The following is a 22,680-nucleotide window of genomic DNA, read 5'->3' on the forward strand; positions in this document are numbered from 1 at the left end:
GCCTTAAAAAAACAAACTGCTTTTGTGTTGGACATGTGAAAATACGTTTTGTGGCCTAGTCCCTGGTTGGTGTTATCTTCACTGTCATTAGTTTCAGCAGGAGAAGTGATTGTGGCTTTTTAAAAACCTAATTTGCTGCCATTTAACACTCTGACTTTACCGCATTTAGGAAAACTAGATGTTCCAATTTGGCCAAGCATTTAATTGGTGGTAGACTTTGCATTTTGTATTTAGCTAACTCCTAAGCAGAAATTGTGACATACTGCAATTGAGGTATTTAGAAAGAGGAAGGAATTTTATTGGGTAGCTACAGAGAAGCTGTTCCTTCAGTGGGAAATCCTGGTTTTAATTTTTATGGTTTTACATTAGGGCAGGATTTGGATAGTAACAATATTATTGTGTGTAATGTTTCAAAGTCAATCGCACTGGATTTGTAACTGAATCTCACTGTTTTTACAATATGCAGTTGGCACAGCAAGTACTAAATACTGGAAAGTTGTCCATCAAAAATTCCCAATAAACTCTTTCATAAATGATAGGACCTGTTCTTTTTGGGAGGGAGGTTGTGTGGGCAGTGAGGTGAGTTACTGAAAAGCACCCTCTGTGCTGAATGGACTGTGTGCTTGTGTGTGATTTGTCAGTATTGAAGTTTATCCTGCTATGCTTCTGAGAAATAAAATCTCAAATTATCAGTAATGTAGCATTTGTTTGTAAAATGTGGAGGAGTACTGCTGCAATAATACCAATGTTCTTACTTGAGTGAACTATTGGAACTGCATATACATGTTTCCTCCCCTGTGCAGCCTGACCCTGTTGCCAAGGTAGCATATTTTTCACTGACTGATGTAATAGGCTTCCTATTATATCCGTCACTTTGACCCAGGAATGTGTGCAGAAACCAACAGCATTAAAGGAGTTATCCCTTGCTGAACGTAAATGTTTCCTTGTTGGCTTAGCAGATAGGCAGCTGAGTTGCATAAACCAAGAAGATTTAGGTCCAATCTCATCCGTGTTAAATTTAGCTGATCTCCGCCAAGGATAGCAATGGGACACTAGAGTTAGCTTTGTTCTCCTTTGGTTAGGCAAAGGGAAATTGGCTGGGATCCTGGTTTTGATAGCTATCCAGCACCCTCTATTGGAGGGGTGCGTCTATGTGTGTGTGTGTGTCACGTGGGGTACTGTCCACAGGTAAATAGTATTAAATACTCTGAGGCTCAAACATGGCCATTTGAATGGCATATCAGACAACATGAAATCATACTCCAGCGAACACTAAATGCCTTCAGATTTGGAGAAGAGGGGGAAATTGGCAAGGAAAATAAGGAGAAAAGAATTTAAAAATAAATTCTGTTTTGTACCAGAGTTGCAAGAAATTATCATCACAGTTTCCGCTAGAATATTAGGATTTACTAAATGATCAGTGTGTTGGGAAACTGATGGAGCTGTTTTTAAATGGGGGAACCGAAAACATCAATGTGTGTTCATGACTGTTTTGTTCATGGTCGGCTAAACTGAGACACACAATGACTCGTAAACCTGAGTCACTGCTGATATTTTCCATGTACTGTATTTGTTTATCCCTTGGGCCACAGCATGTTTGATGAATAAATGCAAACAATTATACTTTCTGGAACGACAAACTGTTTGTTTGAAATTGGAGGGAGAAGGTCTTGCGATCTTGAGTTCAAAAGATGAAACTGTTCTCAAGTCATGAATTATTCTTTCAGAGATACAAAGGGAAAATGCTAATTAATATGCAGAAGTATAAATCCCAAACTGATAAAGCCAGGAATTGAACCCAGGTCCCTCATAGTACCAGGGACCCAGGTTCGATTCCCGACTTGGGTCACTGTCTGTGTGGAGTTTGCACGTTCTCCCCATGTCTGCGTGGGTGCTCTGGCTTTCTCCCACAGTCTGAAAGATGTGCTAGTTAGATGCGTTGGCAATGCTAAATTTTCCCTCAGTGTACCCGAACAGGCCACCCGAATGTGGCGACTAGGGGATTTTCACAGTAACTTCATTGCAGTGTTAATGTAAGCCTATTTGTGACTAATAATTAAATTTAAAATAAGTGTTCTGCATTAACTTGGGGCGGCAACATTTGAACCACAGGAGTGTATCTGATATAATTGTGTTCATTTCAAAATCTTCTGAGAAAATTTTATTGGCTCATCTTTCCTGGAATACATGCACTGACCTAGAAATGCTTAGAATCTCTCAGTGGTGAATGTGGTAATCTTTTCATTCAATCATTTCTATCAAGTGAATATTGTGATCAGGAAAAACTGAGTTTAAAAGATTACTCCCCTCAGTTGAGCTGTCCTGTGTTGCTGTTTTATAAGGACTCTTAAAGTAGAGGATCAGAGGTTGCTTCGATCACTCAAAGTACAGATACTGTATGTTTCTTTCATCAGGTGACAAACTTCATTTGACTAATCTGCGTGAAAGTACCGTTGTATTCAGACAAGTGGCTGAGCTTCAAATCTGACTCATACAGTCCCTTGTCCCTTAATTTCTTTAAGCGCTGTCGTAATGTGGATGAGTGCGCCTTTCCATTTTTAGTCATCTCGCAGTGAGCTGCAAGTTTCCTGAAAAATATTTCCAGACGGGAAAATTTAAAATGTACAATTTTCAGCAATGATATATCCCCCAACACTTAATCGTAGAATTGTTACAGCACAGAAGAAGGCCATTCAGCCCATCGTGTCCATACCAGTTCTCCAAATTAGTATTTTCTCCACACCCTTGCACATTGTTTCTATTCAAATAATCATCTAATGTCCTCTTGAATGCTTTGATTGAACTTGCCTCCACTACACTGCCAGGCTGTGCGCTCCAGACTCCAACCAGTTGCGTCATATTTGCTTCTTTTGCAAATTACTTTAAATCTGTGCCCCCTCATTTTTGATCATTTTATGAGTGGGAACAGTTTCTCCCTATCTACTCTGTCCAACCTCACCTTGACTTTGAAAACCTCTGTTAAATTTCTTAGCCTTCTGCTTTCCAAGAACAGTTTCAACTTCTCAATCCTGGGACCATTCTTATAAATCTCTTCTGCCATCTCCAAAGCGTTCACATCCTTCCAATAGTGTGGTACCCAGAACTATATACAACACTGTAGTTGAGGTCTAACTAGTGCCTTTGTATAAGTTCAGCATAACCTCCTTGCTCTGGTACTCCATGTCTCTATTAATAAAGCTCAGGATACCATTTGCTTTATTAACTGCTCTCTCCATCCGTCCTGCTATCTTCAATAATCTATGCACATATAAACCAAGGTCCCTCTGGTCCTGCACACCCTTTAGAGATGTACCCCTTATTTTATGTTTTCTCTCCATATTCTTCCTACCAAAATGCATCACCTCACACTTCTCTGCATTGAACTTCATCTGCCACCAATCTGCCCATCTCGCCAACTTCTCTATATCCTTTTGAAATTCTACACTGTCCTTCTCTCAGTTTTCAATGTTTCCAAGTTTTGTATTGGCCCCTGTACACCCATTAATTTATATCAAGAAAAGCAAGGGTCCCAATTCCGACTCCTGGGGAATTCCACTACAAACTTTCCTCGAGCCCAAATTGTAACCATTACTCACTGTTTCCTATTACATAGCTGATTCTGTATCCACATTCTTAGTGTCACTTTTACTCCATGATCTATAGACTTCCTCAAGTCTGTGAGGTGGCACTGTTTCAAATGCCTTTTGGAGGCTTGTGCACACCCCATCAACAGTATTACACTCATCAACCCTCTTTGCGACCTCCTCAAATTACCCCAGCAAGTTAGTTGATCACAATATTCCATTAAGAAATCCATGCTGGCTCTCCCAAATTAACTGACATTTTTCCATGTAATTATTTATTCTATCCCGAATAATTATTTCTCGAAGCTTCCCCACCACTGAAGTTAAACTGACTGCTCTGTAATTGCTGGGCTTATCCTTGCAGCCTTTTTTGAACAAAGGCAGAATGTTTTCAATTCTCCAGTCCCTGAGTCGAGGGAAGGCTGAAAGATTCTGGCCACTGTCCCTACAATATCCACTCTCACTTCCTTCAATATTCTTAGCGCATCTCATCTGGTCCTGGTGCCTTGTCAACTTTAAGTACCGACTATTAATCTAATACCTCCTCCTTGTCAAGTTTGAAGCCTTCTAGTGACAGAGTTTCCCAGTCTGTCACCGTGGCCTGGATAGCATCTGCTTCCTTGGTAAAAACAGATGCAAAGTAGTCATCTAACACCTCATCCATGATCCCTGCCTCCATGTGTAAATCTCATTTTGATAAATGTGCTTTTTCCCTCTGTATTCCTCTTGGTTCTCAATTGTATTTTTACCTGACACCTGTCATAATACTTTTTTTCTTCTTTCTCTTAATTTCTATCTCTTTTTTTCATACTTGGAGCTCTGGATTTGTTTTCCCTATCTTTCCCTTTTGAGACAATATACTTTGTGCCAAAACCATTCCTTTTTTGAAGGTAGCCCATTATTCAGCTACAGTTTTTCACGCCAACCATTGCTTCCAGTCTGTCCAGCCCAGCTTTGTCATTGCCCCATTGAAGTTGGCTCGCCCACCAGTTAATTATTCTTACTCTGAATTGCCTTTTGTCCTTTTTCTACTATCATCGTAAACCTTACGATACAATGATCACTGGTTCCTAAATGGTCCCCACAGACACTTGCTGTACCTCGCCCACCTTTATTTCTAAGATCCAGGTCCAGCAGTGCCTCCTTTCATGTCAGAGTGGAAACATAGGAAATTCTACCGAACACGAACTAGGAACTCGTGCTGTTCTCTGCCATTCACACTATCTCTAACCCAGTCTATATTTGGGTAATTAAAGTCAGCCATTCGAACTACTCGCTGTAATTTTCCTGCAGATGTGTTCCTCTACATCCTTCGCACTAGTTGGTCTGCCTACACCACACAAGATGATTGCATCCTTTTTGTTCCTTTGCACTCTGAGATATCCTCTTCTCGCACTGCAATTGCTCTTCTCCACCTTTTCTTCCTTTCCTATTCCTTCTGAACGCCTTGTACCCAGGAATATTTAACATCCAGTCCTGCCCTTCCTTGAGCCTGGCTTCCATTATCGGCACAGCATTATAATTCCACATTGCAGTCTGCACTTCTAATTAATAATCTTATTTTCTAAACCCCATGTATAACCCTAATTGAGACTTCATTACTTTCTTCTTTACTCCAAATCCACCTACTAACTTCTTATTCTCAGGGCTACCTCTCAGGTTGCATCTGCAGCATTTTAATTAGCCTTAACAGCCATGAGTTGAAGAGGGGGGAAATCAGATCGGACTCCTCCCTCTCTCAACTGTTCGCTGACCCATGCTGGAAGATCTGCATGTGGGGACATCTGGTGCGGACAGGATCAGACATGGCTGTGATGCTCCCTAAAGCTTGTTGACACTCACTGTCTAGGATCACATCATAAAAGCAGAGGCTGCACAGAGCCCAATGATGAGTCAATGCCAGCAGGAGAGGAGGAGCACATTGTTCTGTGGGAAGGAGAGGAAAGAGCCATAAATAACCAAAAGAAGAATAGTTTGCAGCAGCTTTCAAACTCAGAACACAAAGCAATGATTTATTGATCGACTGAAAGTTTCATTTTTAAAAAATCTATATTATGCCTAGCTTTTAGTCGATAGGGGCCAACTTAAATCCTGATACTAATTTCAATTGATAAAATTATTGCACGCACTAAAGTTTGCAAATAACTTTTTTATTTAACCATATAAAAATGCAAATAGTCTGACAATTACATGCATAGTACTGCTGAATTTAGTAAAGGTTTGTTAATGAGATGTTTCTTGGTGTGTAATTTTTTGTGGCAACGGGGAAGTGATGCGTACCCTGCTCTGTAGTCAATTTTCATTCAGTTATTTGATGTATGCGTTCTGAAGATTAGGTCTGTGACTTAGACAGGAAAAATAATCCAATGACAGTGATGTTCTTGTGGATATCTGCAACAGCATGTGTAATGTACCAACTACCTTGTCTGAAATTCTGCTTTTAAGAAGAGGTAAATGCTGTCTAAACAGCTGCATGCATTTTATTCTTAACAAAAGTACCTCGCTTCCCTAGTTTTATGAATACAAAATAAAAACAGTTCCCTTTTCTTTCCACGTGAGAAAAAATGACAATTTACCTATTGTGCCAGTCACAGTTTAAATAGTTGCACAAATATGGGTGGCACGGTGGTTAGGACTGCTGCCTCACAGTGCCACGGCTTGGGTCACCGTCTGTGTAGAATCTGCACATTCTCCTAGGTCTGTGTGGGTTTTACTCCGGGTGCTCCAGTTTCTTCCCACAGTCCGAAAGAGGTGCTGGTTGAGTGAATTGGCCATGCTAAATTTTCCCTCTGCGTACCCGAATAGCACGGAGTAAGGCGACAAGGGGATTTTCACAGTGACTTCATTGCAGTGTTAATGTAATGACGCTAATAAATAAACAAACTTGAATCCACCCTATCCACTTGCAGTGAGGTAGCACTGTCTGTTTACAATTTTAAAAACCTATTTCAGTGTTTTTTTTTGACATATCCTGCGCATCAATATCGTACCTCGGTTTTCAATCCCCCTTCCCCCAACCCCATCATTCTAAATCAACACATGCACTTTGCTTCTGAATCACCAGTGAATTATGTTGTTTCCTTAACTAGTTGCATGATGAATTATGGAGTCTGTCTATCTTCATTGTGTTCCTGATTATGAATATATTGGAATCCTTTTGAGGTATGGGAGTGAATGATGTTGGAAAGACAGTTCATTTGCCATTCTGCTGTTTGGGTCTTTTTATCATTATAATTGAAATAATGGGATATTTGCCAACTAACTCTGGTCAAGCCGCATGCTTGATTGGCCTGCAAGTGCTGAAGTTATGGAACAAAAGTCTTCAGAATGACCAGGGAAAGCTATTTGTTTTGCAAGACAAAATTAATGTGATTGATTCCATAAAGTGTGTTACAGCTTGGTGTGACAACACCAGAGTGTTTCTGTTTAGTTATACAATTACAACGAGTAACAGCTTTAAACAGCATTATTTAAATTGATTAGAAACTTTATCCTTTTTCATTTATTATCTTTTATTTTCTTTAAGCAGGGGAGCTGAGTTCATCTTTTCAGTATCAAGCAAGCCAACAAACTTATAATTGTAATGAGGAAGGTGACAACAAGGTAGGTCCTTCGCAATACATTTTAGGCTGTGTCCAACATTATACTTCCCATGAGTAAATAATTTCAATATGTTGAAAAAAGCCACTGATGTAGTTGAAAGTTTTTTAGAGTTTATTTATTAGTGTCACAAGTAGGCTTACATTAGCACTGTAAGGAAGTTACTGTGAAAATCCCCTAATTGCCACACTCCGGCGCCTGTTCGGGTACACTGAGGGAGAATTTAGCATGGCCAATACACCTAACCAGCACGTCTTTCAGACTGTGGGAGGAAACCGGAGCACCTGGAGGAAACACACACAGACACGGGGAGAACGTGCAGACTCCACACAGACAGTGACCCAAGCCGGGAATCGAACCCAGGTCCCTGGCGCTGTGAGGAAACAGTGCTAACCACTGTGTCACCGTGCTGCCCCTGCCATTGTCACTCATAGCAACCCTAGAAACCCTACAGTGCAGTAAGAGGCCATTTGGCCCATCGAATCTGCACTGACCACAATCTCATCCAGGCCCTACCCCCATATCCCTACATATTTACCCGCTAATCCCTCTAACCTACACATCTCAGTACACTAAGGGGCAATTTTAGCATGGTCAATCAACCTAACCCGCACATCTTTGGACTGTGGGAGGAAACCCACGCAGACACGAGGAGAATGTGCAAACTCCACACAGACAGTGACCCAAGCTACACATTGTGCTTCCACATGTGAGGAAATGAAATGGTGTAGCCCATATAAAATGTGTAGTCGGTTGATTTTGTGGACTAATGGTCATTATTTGAGGAACCATTGAAACACAACATCCGACCAAACTTCACTGACAATCACTAAAGAAGAGAGGCAGGCAAAATTTTATGAAGAACAATAAATCGTCAATCTTAAATTTAGTGCAACGCTGGCCACAAAATGTCTCCCATAGGGGATCTCCGATTCTTCATCACTGGAGCTTTGCCTTATTGAAATGGCTGTATTAAAATTAATTACTCCATGTTCTATTCCCAAGCTCCATAACAGAACAAATCACCTGAGTAATAAGTCTGAAAACAAACATGGTGCAACACAAGGTTGAATAATTTACACAAAAGCATGTACACCTACCCTTGTGTTATCTTTCAAATCTTAATACGAAGGAACTTTTACCAACTTTCAGTGTAGAAAGAAATCTGTTCACTGTCACCAACACAGGTACCTCATACGAGAAAGAGACACCCTTTTATATGGAGGTGGAGGTCAGTTAAAACTTGCATGCAATGCTATATACTTGAGTTTGATTTTGAGGTAACTACTGAGTGTATCTGCCTGCACTATACGTAACAATCTTTGAAGATTAAGCACCATCATGATGTTGAGTTGTGACAGACTATAAGTAAATGCCATTCTGCCCTCTTCCATAGACAATTATTTACATAATTTCTGAAATAGTTTAAATGTCTTTCCTGATTTTAAGTTGCAGAAAATTTGGGTATATATGTTGATTAATTATTTTCCAAGCACTGGGTTCTTCTGTATGTAAACATTTCTGTATATTCTCTGGCCCAGACAACTGGTGGTTTCAAATCTGTGCCATGGGACTGTGCCAGGATCCTCAGGATTTTACTGCCCTGCACCTGTTGTATATTAACAGTGCTGGGAAAATGTTGGGAGTTAATGAACATCCGAATCACTGAAGTTGCAAGCGGGATTTGCATGACAAAGCCAAAAAAATCAGTTCAATTTGTTGATAAATTTTGAGGCAGATGTCATTGGGTCACAGTTTGATAACAATGCATCATTTGAAGGAAGCTTCCACCACTGTGAGTAATTTATTGGCTCTTGTCAGTAGGCCAACTTCTTCACAGCCAGATTAAACATTGGTCTCTCAAATGCAACACAATTAATTGCGAGACGCAGTTTTGTTTTAAATGTCAAAACTCAAATCTGGTGATTTCTTTGATTATTAAATATATCGGCAGCTGTCTAGTTAGGGGAAAGAACAATGTTTATTCATTTCAAAGCCTCGCAATGATTTTTGGAAATCTGGTTGCAGTACGGAAAACTGCAAACAACAAAGTTGTACAAACATTCATGTGAAGGCACATCAGTCCTGGAGAAATAGAGACTTTCCTTTTTCAGCCCCAACTTGCACTATTTTAGAACCTTGTAACACAGAAAACATCCCTGCTTATACAGACAAATGCAGACAAAAGTGGATACTAAGTCGCAGCAAGTGGCATAGAAGGGGTGGGAAACGGCCATAGGTGAAAGGAAAATAAAATTGGACTGGGTGTAAGATAGTGGCCGATTTGTTATTGTCTGTTTGTTTGTGTCTTGATGCCTATCTCCGAGCAACAATCTCTTCTACAGGAATTTTCCTCTTCCTATGTAATTACTCATCGACACGTGCTAGGGACATACTTATTTTTGTATCCATGGTGTGACTTTACCCCTCAGCTTGAATTGAAGCTCCCTGAATCTGTCACCAAAAACTCTTACCGGGTAGAGCGAAGAAGCTTTTGCACTATTAATCTGAGCTGAATTCAAGCCCAGGACTTGGTGATGAAGGAACAATATGTTAACATGCTGCAGCAGCAAGTCTCTCTCCTTTGAGGATTTAAATTAGCTATGACTTTTCATTCAGGTCCAGAAGGAACTAAATTCAAGTGTTTTAAGATCACTAGTGCTTTCCCATGCCCCCCCAGATTAAATGAAACTCATCTAATGTGAGGATGTTTTGAGCTGCAGTCCACATAATTGCATTATTATGAAGTGCTCTGTGCTAATTAAGATTGATGGGTATAGGCAGTATGCACTTGGCCCCCCAACTGCTCAAATACAATCTTGTTTGTAAGATTCAATGAAGAGTGCAGGAAAGCATGTCAGGAGTAACACCTGGCATACCTAAAAAATGAAGTGTTAATCCAGTGAAGCTACATTACAAGACTACTTGTGTGCCAAACAGCAGCAATGTGATAGACAAAGCTAAGTGATTCCACAACCAACAAATTAGGTTTAAGCTCTGCAGACCAGTCATGAATGCTGGTGGACAATTAAACAATTAATCAGAGGAGTAGGCTCCACAAATATCCCCATCCTCAACATTGAAGAAGCCCAGCACATTTTTGCAGAAGACCATGCTGAATCATTTGGGAACATTTTCAGCCAGAAGTGCAGAGTGTCATTTCTGGAAGTCCCAGGCATCACAGATGTCAGTTTTCCACCAATTCAGTTCACTCCATGTGATATCAAGCAATGGCTGAATACACTGAATATTGCAAAGGTTTTGGACCTTGGGCAGCATCCGGCAATAGTACTGAAACTTCATTACAGCCTTGGTCCAAATCTATACTAAAGACCTGTGGTGAAGATGTGGTGAAAATGGTTGACCTTGACAGCAAGGCAACATTTAACCTATTACACAAGCAAAATTTAAAGTCAATAAGAATTGGGGTGGGGTGGGGGAATCTTAGCTGGTTGGACTCGGGAAGATAGTTGTCATTGTTGGAGGCCAATCATTTAAGGCTCAACACATCACTGCTGGAGTGCCTCAGGGTAGTGTCCTAGCCCAATCATCTTCAACTGCTTCATCAATACTGTTCCCTCCATAGGAAGGTTCAGAGTAGAGATGTACAATGATTGTGCAATATTCATTATATGATGATAGTAGTTGCTTTAAGATATAGATATAGATATATATATATTGTTTCTGTGCTTAAGGGGACTATTTTAAAGTTTGTTTTTCTTTTCTCAGGCAGCTGGTATGTCTGGTAGGAATTCAGCGCAGATGCTGGGAAAGCAGCATAATTACTCATTTCAGCCATGTAGCCTTTACCTAGGAGAGGGCTAATGGACTTTAGTTTAAAAAAAACAAAGGTCCCCTGGGGTTTTTGATGAAAGGAATCGAAGGTGGGTATAGGTAAACAGGGTAATGTAGTTAATGGGAGAAGCTAGATATGTCCCAGAAAAAAAATAGTTTTCAGTTTAGACTGGGGTTTTTGTTTAGAGAGAGAGGCCTGCAAGCTGCTCTCCCCACAAAATCTCTCTGAAAACTGCAGGTTGTTTACATTCATTGTGGCAGGAATATTTATGATTGTTAACTGTATATAAAGTGGTTTTTGAGTCTGTAAGAAGACTGTTGTTTGTTTGGAACTGGAACAGTGATAAGTTAGAAATTAGAGTTGTTTCATTCATGTTTAAATATTGTTCAATGGGCAATAATTAAACTGCTTCATTTGTTTCATTATAATTGAACTGTGTTAATAAATAAAGTTTTTTTTTAACTATAAAAGATCCCTAATTTGTCAGCAGAATTACTCCTGGAGTGAAGCATCCTATCCTTACGTTTATGCCAAAATAGAAACATTGTTGGGGTCTAGTCTGGCTTCATGATGTAAATTGGGATTCTGGTCCAGGGCCCTAACAATTACCATTCACAGCTCCTCAGATACTAAAGCAGTCAGTATTCATGTTCAGTAGAACCTGAACGGGGTTTGGGATTATAAAGTGGCAGATAACATAGGCATCACACAAGTGCCAGGCAATGACCATCTCCAACAAGAGAGAATCTAACAATCTGCCCTTGACATTCAATGACATTGCCACCACTGAATCCCCCACTATCAACATGCTGGGGGATTACCATTGACCAGACTCTGAACTGGACCAGCCTTATAAAAGCTGTGGCTACATGAGCAGGTCAGAGGCTAGGAATCCTATGCTGAGTAACTCACCTCCTTACTCCCCAAAGCCTGTCCAACATCTTCAAGGCGCAAGTCAGGATTGTGATGGAATACTCTCCATTTACCTGCATGACTGTGGCCCCAACAACACTTGCAAAGCTTGACACCATCCAGTACAAAGCACCCACTTGATAGGCACCCAATCCACTGTGTTAAACATTCTCTCCATCCAGCACCAATGCAAAGGAGCGGCAGTGTGTACCATCCATAACATGCATTTGCAGCAACTCACCAAGGCTCTTTCGATTGCACCTTCCAAACCTGAGACCTCTACCATCTCGGAGGACAAAGATAGCAGGCCACTACCACCTACAAGTTCTCTTCTAAGCCCCCCACAATCCTGAATATTCTTCATACGAATGCACATATGAACGTACAAGTTAGGGCGACAGCAAGCCATTCAGCCCCTCATGCCTGCACCACCATTCAATGAGATCCTGGCTGATCTAATTGTGGCCTCAACTCCACATTCTGCCAATCCCTGATAACCTTTGACTCCTTTATTAGTCAATAATGTATTTCCCTCAGCTTTAACAATATTCCTGATCCTGTCTCTACCACTCTCCAAAAGAAAAGAGTTCCCTACCACTCTCCAGGAAAGAGTTCCCAAACCTCAGAACCCTCTGAGAGAAAAAAACTTCTTAGTCAATTTAAATGCTTATTTTTAAACTACGTCCCTAGTTCTAGTCTCTTCCACAACAGTAATTCCCAGTCTCTCTCACTCCCCCAAGGACCAATGCTCACTTTACTCTCCTCCCTTCTAAATACCAATAGAAGTTTTTACTATTTTAAAAAATCTTTCTAGCTATCTTTCTCTCGCACTCTGATTTTTCCCTCCTTACTAATTTTTACTTGCTCTTTGACATTTATGTTTTGGCCAATCATCTGACATGCCACTCACCTTTGTGGATTTATTCATTTTTTTTCTTTCAATTTGATACTATATTTAACTTCCTTGGTTAACTACTGATGGTGTGTCCTTCCCTTAGAGTCTTTCTTTCTCACTGGAATGTACCTTTTCTGAGTATTTGAAAATATTGGCCACTGCATCTCCACTGACCCATCCTTGTACCTAATTTCCCAGTTCAGTTTAGCCAGGTCTGTCTTCATGCCTTCATAATTGCCCTTATTGCATTAGAGTTAGATCCATTCTTTTCTCTCTCGAACCGAATGTAAAATTTTATCATGTTGTGATCACTGCTGCCTCGGATCCCCTTCACAATGAGCTTAATAATTAATCTGTCTCATTGCACATTATCAAATTTAGTGTAGCCTCCTCCCAGGTTTGTGCTGGACATGCTGCTCTAAGAAACTATCCCAAAAATACTTCAAGAACTCATTTTGCAGGCTACCTTTGCCCGCCTGATTTGTCTAATCCATATGTTGATTAAAATCACTCATGATTATTGCTGCATCTTTCTCACATGCCCCCATTATTTCTTTCTGTGTATCCCTTTCTACAGTGTGGGTACTGTTAGGGGCAATAATTCACTCCCACAAGTGATTTCTTACCTTTACTATTTCTCACCACTATTCAAACTGATTCTAGATTTTGATTTCCAGAAGTAAGGTCATCTCTCAAAGATAGGTTTTGCGCAATAGCAAGCATTCACATGCATTCCTGCACAAGTGTAGGCCCACAATCTGCTGTACTTCATTCATGTGCTCTATCTGACAACAGCTTTTACCTTTGAGGTTCACCAATATGATTATCATCAGTAAGACACACTTCTATGAACCCTCATTCTCTTGCATCATAACAGTTCGAATGGTGTAACTTTCCAGAATTCCTTTTTAAATGACCAACAAATAACATTCTGGTTCATGGTTTAATCACTTCTGGGAAAACATACAGCTTTTTAGAATCTTCAAGCTATTCACACAACTTTCCAGTTTTTAGACCTTTACGGCTGGCTCACACGATACCTCCAAGAGCTCCTGTCTCCCTTTTCACCAACCAGAATATCTGAACTGTTCCTGAGAGTGATTTACTGCTTATAAGAATTCTATGTCCCTCTTCCTGTTTCTATCTGCTTTCTCTTTGTGTCTGTATCTGTGCGCTGATCACCTTCACCATCCAGCTCCTCTGCTTGTAGCTCTCCTTTGTGTCTGGCCAAATGACTTCTTTCTTAACTTCCTTCCTGCTGGTACGACTTCCAGGTCCAGGATTGTCAGGTTACAGGCACCTGTATTTCTTCCTATCCAAGAAAATTACAGTTCATCCTTTTTATAATTGATACTAACTCTTAAAACTTCTTGTCGGACATTCTTAAGAACAATCACAGATTCCACAGAACTTTTTAACGAACTGTTTCTGGGTGAAATTTCGTCACACTGGCTTTTTGAAATATTGTATAGTCTGGAATATTATTTCCCAACCTTGTTCCCCTTCTAGCATCTCTATAATGGCAATAAATCTAAACAATTTATCTCTTGTGCTATTCTTTCATCTATCTTCTTACAAATGTTTCAGACCCTGAGATAGAGGTTTTTAACTGCCAATCATTGCAAGAACATTATTCATGGACACACCTACACCATAGAAACCCTACAGTGCGGAAAGAGGCCATTCGGCCCATCGAGTCTGCACCGACAATAATCCCACCCAGGCCCGATCCCCGTATCCCTACATATTTTACCTGCTAATCCCTCTAACCTATGCATCCCGGGACACTAAGGGGCAATTTAGCTTGGCCAATCAACCTAACCTGCACATCTTTGGACTGTGGGAGGAAACCGGAGCACCCGGAGGAAACCCACGCAGACATGGGGAGAACGTGCAAATTCCTCACAGACAGTGACCCAAGCCGGGAATCGAACCCAGGTCCCTAGAGCTGTGAAACAGCAGTGCTAACCACCGTGCTACCGTGCAGCCCAATTGGTCTTTACCCAATTGGTCTTTACACAAGTCGCGGCACTGCTCTGTTGTCCCAACTTGTGGGAATGATAACACGGTGGTAATATTACTGGATTAATAATCCAGAGGTCCAGGAGAATGCTCCAGAGACAAAAGTCCAAATCCCACCACTGCAGCTGGTGGAATTTAAATTCAGATAATTAATCAACCTGGAGTATTTTTTTAAAAGTTAGTCTCTGGAATGGTGATCATGAGGATACCAGATTATCATAAACATCCACCTGGTTCACTGGTGTTCTTGAGGGGAGGACAGCTACCATCAAAGAACAAACAAAGAACAATACGGCACAGGAACAGGCCCTTCGGCCCTCCAAGCCCACGCCGCTCCCTGGTCCAAACTAGACCATTCTTTTGTATCCCTCCATTCCCACTCCGTTCATGTGGCTATCTAGATAAGTCTTAAACGTTCCCAGTATGTCCGCCTCCACCACCTTGCCCGGCAGCGCATTCCAGGCCCCCACCACCCTCTGTGTAAAATACGTCCTTGTGATATCCGTGTTAAACCTCCCCACCCCACCCCCCCCTCACCTTGAACCTATGACCCCTCGTGAACGGGGTCATCCTTAGCTAGTCTGGCCTACATGTGACTCCAGAAATGTGGTGAACTTAACTACCCTCTGAAATGGCTGAGAAAGCCACTTGATTATCCATGCAGACTTCAAGGGTTCAAGAAGGTGGATCACCACAACTACTTCTCAAGGGTAATTAGGGATGAGCAACACATACTGGTCTTACCAGTAACACTCTCATCCCCTGAACAGATTAAAACTTGTCTCCTTCAATTTCTGAATCTCCCTTCAGCTGAGCCCTCAGACTCTTTTCATTATATCCTAATTTTACCATTTGTCAGAACGCTGATTTTGAGTCTGGTTTAAGTTGAGCCAAACCAAGTCTAACATCTCCCTCTTTCCCCAAAATGGGTGCCAGTGTCCCATGAATCAAAACCCCTTCCCACACTATTCCTTGGACCACGTAGTTAATTCTCGAATCTGCTTGACCTTGTGCATGGCTAAGGTAACAATCCAGAGATTCTTACCTTTTGAGGTTCTACATTTTAACTTTGAAGCTGTGGGCTGGAATTCTCCGGCCATTCACGCCAGCGGGATTCTCTGATCCTGCAGGCAGCACACCCCTGCCTGCGGGTTTCCCGCCAGCGTGGGGTGACATCAATGGGAATTCCCATTGACAGCAGCGGCACCAGAGAATCCCGCCCCGAGCAAACAATGCACTTCCCGCCAGCAAGAAACATGTGGCTGGAAGGACGAAGAGTCTCACCTGAAATTTGGAATGGTGCTCATGGTACAAAGGTAATATCTGTGAATATTTTTACCAATATCTGCAGAAAATTCCAATTTTGTGATGGTACTATTTATTTAGTGAGCTAAATCTATCAAAATGGTGGTTGTATTTTTGTATCTTCCTTTAATTTTTATGGTTTATGCTGGAAGAGGCTGTGGATAGTCAGTGTATATATAACCAGCCACATTTATCTGTAACCAACTGTACTTGCTTCTCAATTTCACATGACGCATTTCCTTTCTGACCAAAAGATTGGTTATACTTTACATTTTAAATTGCCATTACTTTTTCTGGGTTTCCCCTCCTCTCCCCACCTTCCCTTCTTTACTTCCCTCCTCCATGGGATAAGGTTCCATGGATCATGGTCCTCTTCCAGTATTCAATCCAGATTGCCAGTATTTACGTTTGAGCCTAGAGATATTGGCCCAGATCCTCCAGTAACTGCAATGCCACTATCCACAAAGTTTCTCTCGACCTGACGATCATTTCTTGTGATCCCGACTGAAGTAGAAATAGGCAGAGTGGCACACCAGGGTACATTCAGCTAGGGTGGTAAAGTCGGGATAAAGAGGGGACATGTCCCCTTTTTTACGCAACAGCTGCCACATGTGGGTACGTTTTTAAGTTGGAAGGGGGTGGTGTGGGTGATTGCGGGCAGATGGATTAGGATGTTCAGTTGAATTACGTGGCTGTATTAAACAGTATCACTTCCTGGGTAATTATCATAGAAACCCTACAGTGCAGAAGGAGGCCATTCAGCCCATCTGGTCTGCACCGATAACAATCCCACCCAGGCCCTATCCCCGAAACCCCACATATTTACCCTGCTAATCCCTCTAATATACACATCCCAGGACACTTTATCATGGCCAATCAACCTAACCTGCACATCTTTGGACTATGAGAGGAAACTGAAGCACCCGGAGGAAACCCATGTAGATTGTGACCCAAGCCGGGAATTGAACCCAGGTCCCCAGAGCTGTGAGGCAGCCGTGCTAACTACTGTGCCGCCATGCCACCTGAAATGGTGGGAAAGTCTTGTGAATCTGGCTCCACTGTCTCCACCCTAAATTTGCATTCGGAGACATTTGGGAAGGATCTGGGGCATCACGAATTCAGCCCAGGCAATTCCCATGGAAGTCATTGGGCATCAGGACTTCCTTGGAGTCAGATCTCGCATCTCCCAACTTGTGTACCATCTCGGAAGACCTGAGTTTACATTTGGACACTTTCATCAGGAGTTGCTGGTTAGTGATCAAGAGTTGAGAACCCTGGGTTATTTTGCCTTCCCTGACCAAGCCAACAGTAATCTTCCTGCTGTTATTCTGGCTGACATCAGCTAACTCTGGGTTCAAAGCTGGAGCATTGCTGATCTGTTTTGCATCAGCTAATCACTGATAAATTCACTGAGTCATTGAAGGAGTCTAATGTAACTTTCTTCTGGTGCATGTTGTAAAATCATGCTGAGTAAATATTACAAACCAGTGAACAATCTGTAACCAGCATCATTCTCTGAATAAACTAAAAGGAAAACCTGCACTTTCTATATTCTACAATTTACTTTGGAGAGCTGCTAAATTGTTCAAAAGAACAGATTTCCTGTAAGAGCTATTTGGACAATGCACCAACTAGTGTGAAACTGAGTTATAAATTCAAGAACTGGTCAATTCTGATCCTTGGTCCATGCTGCATTAATTCACATCAGCAGAATAGCAACAAGCCTCTGTACTCCCTGTGGTTCAGAGGGAAGGGGGAGGAAACCAGTCCGTTCTTGGCTGTTCTCTGATTATTCCTGCTGGAGAAGGTGTGTGTGGACCTTGGATGAAGACAGATCAGATTCAATGCAATGATGTCCCCATGGTCAAAAAAAAAAAGTGACAATGCCAACACTTGCTTCACAAGAGAGGATGGACAGCTCGGACTGCTGTGGGAGTATATTCCAGTAAGACCTCTCCCTTTGTCTCTCTCTCAACCTTTCTGCATCTGATGGTGCATAGGTCAGACTTTTGTCTGTTTCTGTAGCTAATTAAAGTTTTTTTTCAAGTTTATTTATTAGTATCACAAATAGGCTTACATTAACACTGCAATGAAGTTACTGTGAAAATCCCCTAGTCGCCACATTCCGGCGCCTGTTCGGGTACACTGAGGGAGAATTTTAGCATGGCCAATGCATCTAATCAGCACGTCTTTCGGACTGTGGGAGGAAACCGGAGCACCCAGAGGAAACCCATGGGGAGAACGTGCAAACTCCGCACAGATAGTGACCCAAGCCAGGAATCGTGAGGCAGCAGTGCTAAGCACTGTACCACCGTGCTGCTAATTATTCCTGGAACAGGTCGCTAGTCTATCACCAGGGGCTTAAGGCTTGAGGGGAATTACACCACGTCAAGCATAGCCACTCACACTCACACACACAGACAAACTAAGGAGCAATTTTAGCATGGCCAATCGACCAACCAACACATCTTTGGACTGTGGGAAGAAACTGGGACACCCAGTGAAAACCTATGCAGACATGAGAATGTGCAAACTCCACAAAGACTCCTAGGCCGGGCTCAAACCCAGGTCCCTGGGTGTCATGAGGCAGCAGTGCTAACTATTGTGCCACCAAGTAAGGCATCAGTGGGGCTAAGGTTCCAAGTGCATGATTGTGACAGTAAATTTCACCTGCTTGCAATGCATATCAGAAAATGGCGAACATGCTGCATGTTTGGAAATATATCCTTCAGTGGCTGCAGGATGAATAATAATTTAATGTAAAGAAAACCCTGCTGTATCAGTGACCCAATCCAGCAACTCATTTGGTAACTTCATCAGTAACATTGTGCTTTCTATCATAGACTGTTTTAAATGGTACTAAAACCAGAAAGCCTGGGCTTCCCACTGACATTGAAGGCTGCTTGTAATACGGTGGACATTAAATTTCTCTTAGACAGCCTCTCTGCTAAATGTTTCCCATACCCAGCACTTCTTAGAATCTCTTGTTTTGTGTAGATCACCCTTTTGTTTTTGTAGTTGCTTTGATGTTAAGCACTTCCTGCACATGCCTTTATAAATAGTGGTTATTTAGTCTAAGTATCTTTGACAATTGAAGGAGAATGAATGCATTTTAAATGCCTTTGAATTGTACTTTCTTTCTGGTTGCTGTAATAAAAATTTATTGCATGCTAATGTGCTAATTAGCACAGGAAAAGTCGACTTGATTCTTTAGTTTTTGAATTGTTGCCTCGTTAGAACATTTGTTTGCACTTATCTTTATTAATGATTGACTCTTCTAAAGAATGACTGTAGTTCTTGCTCAGTTGTAGTTTATTGCTTGATTGCCTGCCTTGATGGTTAAAAGAAATAATCATCAGAACTGGTTTGCTTTTTGTGATGGCCTTGACTTTTCCAGTAACACAAAGTACCAAAGGAATTATTTAGTTATCTGAAATGAGCAAAACAATTGGAAGGTAAATTCAATTAATTTGTGAATATCGAGGAGAACATGGTTCACAAGCCTTTGTCTCCAGTCCTCACCACAAACACTCTTCATTTGTTACCAGCTCCATCCATCCACTGGCACACTATTTGCAACATTGATGTTACATTTGACCCTGAGTTAAGTTTCCCACCATGCATTTGTGCCAGCGCTGAGTGCGTCTATTTAAATTTCCTAACATTGCCTGATTCTTCCATGCATCAACTCATCTGCGAAACCCTCATTCGTGCCTTTGTTACCTCCAGATTGGACTATTCCAGTGTTGTCATGGCTGTCTTCCCATCTTTCACCTTCTATAAGCTTAAGCTGATCCAAAACTCTGCTGCCAGTATCTTAGCTTGCACCCAATCCCATTCATCCACCACCCCAGTTTTCGCTCAACTATATTGGTTCCCGGTTAAGCAACACCTCAATTTAAAAATAATTCTCATCCTTATTTTCACGTTCCTCCATGCCCTTGACTCCCCTATCTGTGCAAACTCCACCAGCCAAACAACGCAATAAAGTATTATTGCTGCACTGATTCTAGCAGATCCCTGATTTTAATCGCTCCACCGTGGGCATCCACGCCTTGTGCTCTGAAGGCTCTAAGCTCTGGAAATCCCTCCCTTAACTTTTTTTCTTTTTATTTTCACCTGGTTTTTGGTCAACTGCCCTTAAGTGATTTGGTGTCAAACATCCCTGTGAAGTGCCTAAGAATGTTTTTTACGATGCAATATAACTGGGTTGTTGTTTAAAGTCGGCATGCATCAGTTTCAGAGCAACGGTATAGGCAGAGTCTTAGACAGGAGAGTCTGTTCTTTGTTTCTAAAGAGGTTTTTTTGATATTGGATGTTTATTTTCTATATTGGGTTGAGGCAGTGGGGGAGCTTGCCCTCTCCCTATTCCACAAACACATGCCAATTTGTTTTTATCCTGTTTCTGCTGCCACTGATAATTAAATCATTAGGAGCTGAATTAAATGATTTTGTAGATATGCATTAAGAGCCTCCCTAAGAAAATTAAGGTGGGTGATGGTGTGGTGATGGTTTTCTACACTTGCATTTTTTCACTCTTAAAGTTGTGGAAATGTTGTTAGGATGACGTATTCACAGTCTTATTAAACTGTGAGAAGAGGCTGCTGTGATTTAAAAGTTCTGCAGCACTGGACACAGGAAAGCTTGCTGGTTGATGACTTTGGGACAGTCCGTGCAGGAAACTGGGAGAGTCACGTGTTGTGGAAGTTACGTTTGTATTCCAAAAGTGAAGTCAATTTGTCTTGTTGGCGATCAATTTTTTAAAGAATGTGAAGGCAAATTATGTACATTTATCTGTTGAATTATTGCATTTATGGACAACTTTATATTCCTAGGCGGCACTGAGACCTGGAACTGATGTAGAAAATAGGTAATTCCATCTGTTGTTTGAAGTTGGCCCTTGTGAAAGGGAGAAATAGATTTTTGTGCAACTCCCCTTTGTGATTCCCATTGGCACAAAATTCCCTACTAATTTCAGTGTTTCAATGAAACTTTTTGAACTACATATTATGGCAGTGTTGCGTATTTATAAAAAGAAAGGCACTCCAATTGTACTTGAATAAAGATTTTCCAGTTTTCCACTATTTTTGTTCAAATATTTTTGAAAATAAAGCAAATGGATTTTATTCGAGAGTGAGGGAAGAAGCAATCTATAGTTACAGATTGGGATGAGAGAGAACTGAAACTCCTGTTCCCTGCTCCTACTCTAATCAGTGTGCACATTGAAAAGGAAGATGTGTGTGTTTCTTAACCCCCGAATGTATGGTCAAGTTGAATAACCAGCAACAGCTTTCGTGGGTTTAAATAAAGAGTTTGTTGACACTTTCAGCCAAAACTCTAACACCATTCACACTTTCTCTCTCGCTCTCTCTCCCACTCTTGAGAAAAAAAATCAATTCAAGACAGTAGTGCACCTTTACAAGTTACAAATAAATATGTTGTAAATCACATGATTGGCTCATCTCAGTGCAGGTCTGGTGAAGAGGCTCTTTTCCACTCTGAGGTGCAACAAAGTGAAATCAATAAGCAACGTCATATTTCAGAGTCATTGCAGTATTTCCTCAGAGGTGGACTTTCAGCAGGTTACGAAGTGTGTTGCTTGCAGTGGTATTGCTGGGAGGAGCTTTCTTTTGTACTGGTGGGTTTGGAAAGAAATGGGCTTTGAGATCCTACAGCGTTGTAGTCTCATGGCACAGATGTTACTGCCTTTACTCCTACTGTTTCTTGCTGTGTTGTTTGCACACTGTCTGGGTTGGCTCTGATTCAAGGGTATTAAGATTTGTTATCTGTGGTCAGTTTGATCGTGTGACCACATGATGAATAATTCTGTTGTTCACCCAGAATGAATTGAAGTTAAAAGCTATTGCTACACAGTGGGGGATGGATGGTGACCATCCATATCTAACATTTCCTTGTAGATTGGCGTACAGGTATCATTCTTGGCACAAAATTCCCTACTAATTTCAGTGTTTCAATGAAACTTTTTGAACTACATATTATGGCAGTGTTGCGTATTTATAAAAAGAAAGGCACTCCAATTGTACTTGAATAAAGATTTTCCAGTTTTCCACTATTTTTGTGGTATTGCTACAGCTCATAAGTTTCAAACTTGGAGACAATGATTTGAGGAATAAAGTGTTGGGTAGGCCTACAATAGGAGGTGCGAATTCCACAAATGATTTTGTCTTAGTATGTCCTTTCAAGGGAGGTAATCCACCCATGGTCATTCAGTTAGGAACTTTCCAGATTGGCCTTGGAGGGTGTGTAACATAGATTTACAAGAATGATACCTGTACGCCAATCTACAAGGAAATGTTAAACAAAATAGGGTTATATTCCCTATAACATAGAAAGATTTTCAGGTTATTGAAAGGAACGGATAGGGCAGATTTCTACCAGTTGGTGAGTCTAGGACTAGAGGACATAGTCAGAAAATGAGAGCCAGATCTTTCAGGGGTGAAATTAGGAAACACTTCTTTACATAAGGGCTTAGAACTCTTCTTCTGCAAAAGACAGTTGATGCTAGATTAATCGTTAGTTTTAAAACTGCGAGAACTTTTTATGAA

At 41.2% G+C, this 22,680-nt stretch overlaps 1 protein-coding gene across 1 annotated transcript in view; it reads left to right on the top strand.

Moving 5' to 3' along the window:
* rnf44 (ring finger protein 44) overlaps window positions 1–22,680 on the top strand; it is a 149,637-nt gene that overhangs the window by 14,951 nt on the left and 112,006 nt on the right. Inside the window, exon 3 of the mRNA XM_078231043.1 lies at window positions 7,114–7,187. Within this exon, the coding sequence (XP_078087169.1) occupies window positions 7,114–7,187 (74 nt within the window). The remainder of the gene's footprint in view (window positions 1–7,113; window positions 7,188–22,680) is intronic.

The sequence above is a fragment of the Mustelus asterias genome, chromosome 16, assembly GCF_964213995.1.
Source record: "Mustelus asterias chromosome 16, sMusAst1.hap1.1, whole genome shotgun sequence".
NCBI lineage: Eukaryota > Metazoa > Chordata > Chondrichthyes > Carcharhiniformes > Triakidae > Mustelus > Mustelus asterias.